This window comes from Triplophysa rosa, linkage group LG4, assembly GCF_024868665.1.
Source record: "Triplophysa rosa linkage group LG4, Trosa_1v2, whole genome shotgun sequence".
Taxonomy (NCBI): Eukaryota; Metazoa; Chordata; class Actinopteri; order Cypriniformes; family Nemacheilidae; genus Triplophysa; species Triplophysa rosa.
In genome coordinates, this window is record NC_079893.1 from 31,448,197 (window position 1) to 31,457,834 (window position 9,638).

Genomic DNA, 9,638 nt, shown 5'->3' on the forward strand with positions numbered 1-9,638 from the left:
GTGAGCAGACCTTTGAGCAGCTTCGGACTATAGACTCCAGTGAAATGCCCGTCAGAAAGCATAAAAACAGATCCAGATGTCCTCTCTCACTCCTCATGGCTTTATCAATGACCTTCTTCAGGATGTCATGAAGAGAAATCTTTGTGTCTTGTTCAGGTGTGATGATAAACTCGAGGTCCTTCATGTTGTTGGTCATGTAGCAGATGAAGACGTGCAGCGCGGCCAGAAACTCTTGAACGCTCAGATGAATAAAGCTGAAGACTTTGGTCTCGTGAAGAACAGATTCTTTCTTAAAGATCTCAGCGATCATTCCTGTGTACTCTGTATCTTCACTCACATCAGATCTTACTCATAGAAGATGATGTTCTCGTTCTTCAGCTTGGCCAACTTCACAACGCTTGTTTTATTGGATTCTAAGAGCTTTCTACGGTCTCGTACGGCTCTTCCGTCAAACTTCTGGTTCTTCATGTTCATCTGGATCAGCAGAAAGTGAATGTACATCTCAGTGAGCGTCGTGTCAATGTTTTCTTCGTTCTTCTGGGTGAGAATATCATGAAGTACTGAAGTGTGTTCACTACTCTCTGGATGGGTTAAATGCAGAGGTCACATTTCGTTGCCTTGTACCTTCGTACATGTGCAATGACAATAAATTGAATCTATCTCTCATATTCTTATATTCTGTTAACTTAAACACATTTGTTCTCTCCAGTTTTTCATTTCAGGATAAAATTCCAGCAGGAACTCGTGGAAACTGATGTGTTTGTCTTTGATCAGATTCATCTCTCTGAATGGAAACAGAAACACGGTGTCTACGTCTTGATTGGCAGTTCCCTCGGCACAATTACGTGGAAAACTAAACGGGACTACAATTATGAGTCAAACAATGACATAATCGCCAAAAGCCTCAATTACAGCAGTCCATTAACCTTCATTCATGTGTGTTTGGCCACCGTGTACAGTGGCGAAACAGTGACTTTAAGATTAAGTGTCCTTAATTTTTTATTAAGAACATAACTTCCGTAATTATTATATATTTTTTACATTATATTATATTTCATTTTGGATGTAAATGAGATGCGAACGTTAAAAAACATGTCAAAGCTTTAACATACAGCCGAATAATCTCCAGTACAATATCGAGGTGAATAATTGACAGTTATGAGTTTTGTCATAATCGTGCAGCCCTACATCGAACTCGTTTTGCCCATAGATTTGAACTAAACTTCAGCTGACAGAGGCGTTGTGTTTTATTTCTGATTGATCTCGTGCAGTATTGTCACGTTCAAGTATTTTAAAGCATCTTCTGGCTTTGTTATTCGGTCTTTATTAATTCCATGAATGAAGCGTCTGTCTTTATGATCTAAAGCTCATTCAGTAGAAGAATGAGGGGTGAAAAGTTCAAGAAAAATGAAGTGAAGGATGATGTTAAAACAGGCTTATTGTGAATCAGGAGGACTTTGGTCTGGTGTCTATGTGAAAATATAACCGTGACAGACTGTGTACGGCTCACGCGGACTATTGCACATTTGATCCACAAAGCTGTTTAGAAGCAGAAACAGAGGTTCATCCGTACACCTGCTGGTTGATGTAAATATTGAACTCGACTTCATATTTAAAGTCCTGCTGACATCAGCATTCTTACACTCGTGTGGATTTCCCTTCTTCTTGTTTTTGGTTCCTTCTGTCAGCTCTGTGAGAAAAGACAAAACACAAAGAAAGAGAGAAAGGGACATTGTTACTGGTGTTCCATTAAAATGACAATGAGGTGTTAAAGTGCATAAGAAATGTTTTTATTCAGAAGTGTGTGTGTGATGTCCCTGCAGCGTGAGCCGTGGATAAGAGTCACTGATCCTGTACTACTACTATACTCGTCTTGTGTTTCGATTCGTTCATTTACTTGTCATTTCTATACCTCTGTGTTTCTTCTCTAACTGTTCAATGAGATGGATAACAGATCATCAAACCCGTCACAACTCACTCACAGTGAAAACGATGTGTTATACATTATGATTATTATAGAGCTGAAGATCAAGACACACAAAACACAACTGCACTTTTGAACACCAAACAATGTGAAAATGACTCAATGTAAACATCAGGACCAGATTATTATAAACAAATCACAAAACATTCTTAGCCCAGATCAAAAACCACCACGAAGCCTTTATCAAAAGAATAAAAACACAAGGCTGTCTGTGAGACACGTCAAATCCTGTCACGACAAAATGACGAACAAAATCCTTATATTTGAGTGAAAGTGACCTAATAGGTCGTCGTGAATCAAATAAAATCTATTTATTACACAGATTCTCGTCGTGTATGTATAATGACTGGACACTACGTGATGGTTTGAAATACTTCCAAGACAAAGACAAATTGTTGCTGGTGTAACGGAGGTCAGCCAAAGTTACAAAAGGAGAAAATCACTAAACATTAAAGCCAAAAGGAAAGAAGATAACAACAATGGTTTCGGATCAGTGTGTAATGAAAGGTGCATGATGGCTGAAAATGTAATGTAATGCAAAGCTGAAGTGTAAATGTGGAAAGTAACCAAAACAAATGCTCAAAAGCAAAGGTCTCCCTCGACTTAGTCATTTTTAAAAGGAGCGTCTGGTGCATTTTAATTTGGTGGACAAAGCTGCAGTTCTAAAGCCAGACGGCCGAGGTCGTCACACCTTAAGATTCTCGTAAGAACACATCAAAACAGTCAAATGGTATATCAGATTCAAGACCAAAGATAGAGCCTAAATGAAACTACATTATTACACATTATCTGGAGCACGAGAGCACATTCTCTGAACATATCGAGGCATGTTGTCACGGGCTTACCTGCTCTTCGTTGACACCGTTTTGAGGATTTGAAAAACGAAATACTTTTGAGAGTAAAAAGTCTTCGTCCACAACATGTCTGTTTGAAATGTGTCATATTTAATAACACTTAGCAATAATGTATCAAACAGCAAATTAATTCAACTGAAAAAATACTGAGATTGTGTTGTGTGCGTGTGTGTTTGACGTCAGGAGAGCCGGTGGAGATGAGCGCCGTCTTTCTCCGAGTTTTTCAGTCTTTGGTAAAAGTGAAGTTTCTCTGCTGTGGGCTGACGCTCACATTCACTCGTGTCGTCTGAGTGGTTGGACGCAGAAGGTTGAGAGCGGTCGGTCAGTGATCCTTTGTTTGTGTCGAGAGGGAAAACTCCACACGCTTTAAAGCCGTCTGTGATGTTGTCTGGAGTGACGGCCAGCGGGAGCGCGCTGGAGACGATTCCCGGAATATGATGAATGGTGAGACTCCTCCCGGGGCCTCCCAGCATCCAGCTGTCGATGGCTGCGTTCACACACTTCTTAAAGGGCTCGTAGACGGAGCGCTCCAGCGGCTGTACGCTCGGAGGACAGTGTGGAGGGAAGGAGAGCATCACCATGCCGTTTGTTTTGGCGTAACTGAGTCCTTCGATGGACAGATGTGATGCGTGACTGTCGAGGAGCAGGAGACAGGGTCGCTCCGGCGAGCATTCGGTGTGACGTGTGAAATGTCGCAGGAACTCGACGAACTGCTCCTCTCTCATCCAACCGTTAAGATTTGCTCCGCCCGAGCTCCCGACGGGCGCGCCGGTCAGAAAGTGCTCCCTGAACTGTACTCTTGGGAAGACGAAATAAGGTGGAATGGTGTTTCCGGCGGCGGAGACGGCACAGGCCACGCTCACGAGAGGTCCTCTGTCAGACGCGCACCCGAGCTGCGTCTGTCCTCTTCTGATGACCACACGATCGGCTCTTTGAGACGAGCTGATGCCCATTTCATCCACGTTCCAGACGTCCTCAGGTTTGAAACGGTGTCGCTCCGTGAGCTCCTTCAGTTTGCTGTAAAACATCTCAGCGTGGCCTGTAGCGCAGCGACTCGACGGTTCTGCCGATCTGACGGACAGCGTGGGATGTCTCTTCAGAAAAGCAGCGAACCAGTCGGCGCTGGCTTGTTTATTTTCCCTCCATGACGCCGGCATGTGCAGCTGGTGCCTCTTCGCCAGCTGATAGGATAGCTTTCTGATGGCTTTGGGTGGCAGCGAGTAATAAATGTCAGTTGCTCTTGAGATGCAGGAGATCAGTTCCGTCTCTGTTTCAGGGTTGAACACTTGTCTGGCGCCGATGAAGCCCACCGTGCAGCTCGGGTGTTCGGCGTCTCCCTCCACCTCCTCTCGGGGAATTTTGGTACAGTATCGAGCGAGGGTGCGATAATTGATGCCGAACTCCTCGGCTGCGGCTCGGATGGTCTTCTTGAACACCAGCACCTGTCTGACGGCCTTCAGCATCGTGTCTGGAGTCGTGCTCGCCCTGTTGGTCTTTCTTTTATACGTCCTCACCATGATCACGCTGTAGAAGACACAAAGGATTTTTTATTATTTATTTCAGGTCATCTAAAGTCAGCAGTTTAGTTTCAGACTACAGAGAGACATGTGATGACTCAGAATTATAAATAACTTCAACACTGTAAATAAAAGAGAATGTGTAAAGTGTTACCTGTGTGAGCGTCTGTTTCCCTGTCAGTCAATCAAAACACACGAGCTCATGAGTCTATGGTCTATAGCCTACAACCTCATCATCATCATCATCTTCATCTTCATATAGCACAACACAGCTGTAATAACACAACACATGACACACGTTACTGTGACTCGGTTTCAATTTGAAGAAGCAGCAGCTTTTATATAAGCTAACAATGATACTCGATACAATGACACGATGATATGTTACTATGTTAATCAATGTTTCACTGTAACATTTGTTGTAAAACCACAGCAACTGTGGTGAGATTATAGTCGATTCGTGGTCTCTAGGGCTGCACGATCATGGGTCAAATGATCATCACGGTTATTTTGCTCAACATTTTAATCATGATTAATAAACTGGATTATTTTGCCAGTTCAGAACTCCTGTTTTTAATGTCACTTCAGCATGTTTATTTATTACTTGAATATAGCCAATGAATGTGTTATAATCTGCTGCCGTTGAACTTCTTCAACACCGTGTTTTAAAGCACAAAATCAATCATCTGAACACTCGACTTCACCACAAACATGAACATTTTGTGACCTTCTGAATGAATCCTTGCTACTCCATTTTTAATTTCTTGTTGTTTATTTTTATAAATCATTACTATTGGTCACCCCTCATGATTGTCTGCGGGTTGTGCAAAGAAGTATTCAAATTGATGTGTAAAAAAAATGTTGTGCTTTTTATTTCCTTGATAAAGTGTCAGATGAAATGATACAAGCTTTGCGATGGTTTTCTGACCTGATCAGGAGTTTTGTGCTTGCTTTTAAAACATGATTATCATAACGATCATACGCTCAGTTAATTGTGGGAAGCATAAATCAGGATTAAAATAGGATCAATGGTGCGGCCCTGTGGTTTTACTACAAACACTACATTACCATTGTGCTACTGTGGTCAAATTCACAATGAAGCCGCCATTACAATCATCACCTATAGTTTTACTACAGTATCAAGGTCACAAGTTTACCATGATCTCGCTACAATAACCACAGTTTCAATCCACCAAAAAAACATGTTTACTACATTTTTACTATAATAACAGCATGATTCATGTGCATACGGGAAATGAGTGTAGAATCAATCAATAAAATCGCTCGTTCCCTGTGAAGAAAGTCCGACCTTTCTGCTCAAATCTGCCGTCACACTATCTAGTGAACCCTTAAGAGTGTGGACTTTACCGTGTTTCCCCACCGCACGTTACAGTCACGTGATGTACTCGAGACTGAACTTGAACGAACACAAAGACCTTCAGAGAAAAGACTTTAGACGTCAGTCTCCTGTCGCATGGACACTTTCATTTATATTCACGCACTGGATTTATTCAGATTCATGACAGATATTCTCGTGTTATTCTCCTCAGGAGAAGGTGATGACACTGTGTGCAAACTACAAACCGCGAGAAAAAGCTTCAGTCATTAAACACTAAAGAGAGAAAACCATCGAGCTCCTGACAGCACGTGTAAAAACAAATAAAATACAGAAAGCAAAACATTACAGACAGAAATGAGACGCACCGGTACGGAGCCTTTAAACATCGAGGACTGACACTTCCGGTCACGTGAAGCACAGTCACAGCGACCTCTAGCGCTCGAGGAGGAATCACTCTACGTCATTCATCTCTTCTTCTTCTTCTTCTTCTTTGGCGCATTACACCCGTCATTCATCTCGATTTTAATTCTGTCATTTAAATTCATATGAACTACAGAATAATTGTGTGTCATTTGATGTGACGTGTGTATGAGTTTGTGTTATTAGTGTGATTTGATGAATGAACACTGTGTTGTGTGAGGGGAATCTGTTTGAGAACGGGTTATTTTGAAGAGGATGTATTTTTATCGACATTAAATAGATTCCATGTTTCCCTGAAGCCTATGTCTGAGGAAACCTTTCATAATCATTTTGTTCTCAGTCAAAAGAACATTTAGAGAGTGCAGAATGTTCTGGTTGACCACAAAAATCAACCCGTTCCACTTGAAAAGGTGCATGTGAGTAAAGCAGGTGCAGGAATGGGGTGTATGTTGAAACTCACTACAAGCTATTAAATCATGGTTAAATCACAGCTATTAACTCCTTGTTCAACTTCATCCCTCCCATTTCCACTGCCCTCTGGTCTGTGATCATAAACATCACGCATCATCCATATGATACAGATAACATCACATGTGCGGTGAGAGGAATACAACAAAGATCAACTCTGTTTAATATTCAGATAATAAATACACTCAGTCACCCCTCTCTCTCTCTCTCTCATTGGCATGATTGTGTGTTCTTACAATATTGCCAAAGCATTGAACATGTAACAAAAGACATACATTAAGTCTTTACTTTACATAGAGTCAACTTAAAATAAGGTGCTGAGTAAGAGATCAAATATAGAATGAAATGTCAAATAAAGTATATGTAAGTAAACAAATGAAACGTGTCAAATAAAAAGATGTCTATATCAAATGTAGATTTCATGGCATTCTGGATGTGTGATGTGCATTGATGTCTGTGTGTAACATCTGTTTCTGAAGACCTATGAAAAGGACAACAGCTGATATGTATTGTTGTACAGCAACACATTTCCTAATATAGAGGAGAAAAGAGCAAAAGCAGAATGTCATGGTGTTGTTGTGTTTGCTGTAGGTGTGTTTAAAGGTGAAGTGTGAGTTAATGTGTAATCTGAGAGCAGAATAAAATCTCTGCGTGCGTGCGTGCGTGCGTGCGTGTGCGTGTGTGTCTTTACACAATCAGCTGGAGAGCAGAAAACATGACGGTGTTGTTCTCAGCTGAAACATGGGCTCTTCTCGTCACGTTTGTGGCTCTTCTCATCATGTAAGTGTGACTCAGATGCAGGACCTGTGTGAGTTGTGATATCAAACACTCTTGATGTGTTTTTGTGATGTGTGTAGATATGGATACTGGCCTCTGAGCTTCTTCAAGAATCTGGGGATTCCAGGACCCAAACCCCTCCCGTTCTTTGGAACCATGCTGGAATACAGAAAGGTGAGTTTCATGTTCTCTTCCACTCTCAACACAAGATCCCGTCTGTCTGAGGAATCCCAGTGTCTTCAAGCTTTTAAATAACTCTCGTCATCATCACATGTGCTTGTTCTCTTCCAGGGTTTTTTTGATTTCGATTTGGAGTGTTTTAAGAAGTATGGAAAAGTCTGGGGGTAAGATTAACTCATGACATTCATCTCACAGATCACTTCAGATCACTTCACACAGTGTTACACATGACGTGTCGTTTCCAAACATCAAACACACAAATGGTGTGCCTGTAACTTATTGTTGGTTATAAAATCTTTTTTTACAGAATTTATGACGCGAGGCAACCTGTTCTGTGTATTTTGGATCTGTCCATCTTCAAAACCGTCCTGGTGAAAGAATGTTACTCTCTCTTCACTAACAGAAGGGTAAAATCACAACCACACATGACTGATACTGTATGGAGAAAAGCAGCAGATGAAGAATATTAAGATATTGTGTTTGTGTGTGTGTGTGTGTGCGTGCGTGCGTGCGTGCGTGCGTGCGTGCGTGCGTGCGTGTGTGTGTGTGTACAGAACTTTCGTCTGAACGGTCCGCTGTATGACGCTGTGTCTATTGTTGAAGATGATGACTGGAGGAGAATCCGCAGTGTTCTGTCTCCCTCCTTCACCAGCGGAAGATTGAAAGAGGTCTGTGAACACACAACAACTTCTGCATGTGCTGTATAACAACATATACACACACACACACACACACACACACACACGTGACAACACAAAGAAGACAAACTTGAGTATCGCATCCTCTAGCATGACACAAACAACACAATCATTGTAGAGTAACGGAACACAAAGCATCTTCACATTCACACTTTGAATGACAGATGATGATGATGATGATGTGTGACTGTTTCATTCTTTAGATGTTTGACATCATGAAAACAAACTCAAAAACTTTATATCAGAATCTGGGAAAATCAGCCAATCGAGGAGAAGCCGTGGACATTAAAGAGTGAGACGCACACACACACACACACACACACACACACACACAGCGCACACTTATCAGGAGTGGGTTGTTGTTGTGTAACATCAGATTCTCAGAGGTGACTCAACAGACTGTCATATCACTGCAGTCATCAGAGCAAAAGCTGTTTAAGCCTGAATCATCTCATCAAGATGGTGGTAAACACTGCGTGTGGTGTGTCATATTCTGGTGTCTTCTCTGAATGTGTTCAGGTTGTTTGGAGGATACAGTATGGATGTGGTCACCAGTACAGCGTTCAGTGTTGACATCGACTCTATCAACAACCCCAAAGATCCGTTTGTGACCAACATCAAAAAAATGCTCAAGTTTGACTTTCTGAACCCTCTGTTTCTGTTTGCCGGTAAAACGCCAACACAACATCACAACAATCAAAACTATGCCCCAAAAAATCTCTCATCATTTATTCTCCCTTGTGAGGTTGTAGACATGTGACTCATTCAGCAGTGGAACACAACAGAAGATATTTTGAGAAATGTCTCAATGGTTTTGTGTTCATACAATGGAAGTCAATAGAGTTCAGTGTTGTTTGATCATCAACATTCTTCAAAATATCTTCTGTTGTGTTCTGAAGAAGAAAGAAACTCATACAGGGTTGACATGACATGAGTAAATGATGAGAGCATTCTCATTTCTTTCTGGCAACATGACTACTGTAGGAAACACTGAAACAGCGTGTTTGGTTTGGTTGTATAAAATGCTTTAAAGCTGTTTTCAATTTCTTTGTTAGCTTTATTTCCTTTCATGGCACCCGTCCTGGAGAAAATGGATTTGGCCTTTTTCCCGACATCGGTCACAGATTTCTTCTACGCTGCCCTACAGAAGCTCAAGTCTGAGAGAGTGGCCAACGATCACAAGGTAAAACACATGAACATCACAAACTAACACTCAGAATACTCACAATCAGACCTGTGATCAGATGTTCATCACTTCCTGTAGAAAAGAGTCGACTTCCTGCAGCTGATGGTGGATTCTCAGACAGCCGGCAAATCAGAACCTGGTGAACAGAGAGAGAAAGGTGAAGAATCATACAGAGAAATCCTGACGTCACTCTGACATCACTCTGACTTTAATCT

At 41.6% G+C, this 9,638-nt stretch overlaps 2 protein-coding genes across 5 annotated transcripts in view; one reads left to right on the forward strand and one right to left on the reverse strand.

Moving 5' to 3' along the window:
* Positions 1-1,167: 1,167 nt before the first annotated feature.
* On the reverse strand, positions 1,168-6,125 carry LOC130553112 (uncharacterized). 4 transcript variants are annotated; one of them, XM_057331860.1, is made up of 4 exons: positions 6,060-6,076; positions 5,724-5,791; positions 4,510-4,627; positions 1,168-4,362 (listed from the first exon to the last, which is right to left on the reverse strand). In XM_057331860.1, the coding sequence occupies exon 4, from the start codon at positions 4,353-4,355 to the stop codon at positions 3,018-3,020; it is 1,338 nt and encodes a 445-aa protein (XP_057187843.1). In that variant the 5' UTR covers positions 4,356-4,362; positions 4,510-4,627; positions 5,724-5,791; positions 6,060-6,076; the 3' UTR covers positions 1,168-3,017. The 4 variants fall into 4 exon arrangements, 3 of the variants coding, with proteins under 3 accessions (XP_057187843.1, XP_057187841.1, XP_057187842.1); XR_008962809.1 differs by lacking the exon at positions 5,724-5,791 and having other exon boundaries at positions 1,172-1,690; positions 2,830-4,362; positions 6,060-6,125; XM_057331858.1 differs by lacking the exon at positions 5,724-5,791 and having other exon boundaries at positions 6,060-6,125.
* Positions 6,126-7,189: 1,064 nt separating this feature from the next.
* LOC130552779 (cytochrome P450 3A30) overlaps positions 7,190-9,638 on the forward strand; it is an 8,224-nt gene continuing 5,775 nt past the window's right edge. The window contains exons 1-9 of the mRNA XM_057331345.1: positions 7,190-7,362; positions 7,440-7,533; positions 7,651-7,703; positions 7,847-7,946; positions 8,094-8,207; positions 8,441-8,529; positions 8,757-8,905; positions 9,293-9,420; positions 9,502-9,580. Coding sequence (XP_057187328.1) covers positions 7,298-7,362; positions 7,440-7,533; positions 7,651-7,703; positions 7,847-7,946; positions 8,094-8,207; positions 8,441-8,529; positions 8,757-8,905; positions 9,293-9,420; positions 9,502-9,580 — 871 coding nt within the window. The 5' untranslated portion in view covers positions 7,190-7,297. The remainder of the gene's footprint in view (positions 7,363-7,439; positions 7,534-7,650; positions 7,704-7,846; positions 7,947-8,093; positions 8,208-8,440; positions 8,530-8,756; positions 8,906-9,292; positions 9,421-9,501; positions 9,581-9,638) is intronic.

Excerpts from the sequence above, each read along its gene's own strand:
- LOC130553112 (XM_057331858.1), bottom strand. The coding sequence starts at position 4,355 with ATGGTGAGGACGTATAAAAGAAAGACCAACAGGGCGAGCACGACTCCA.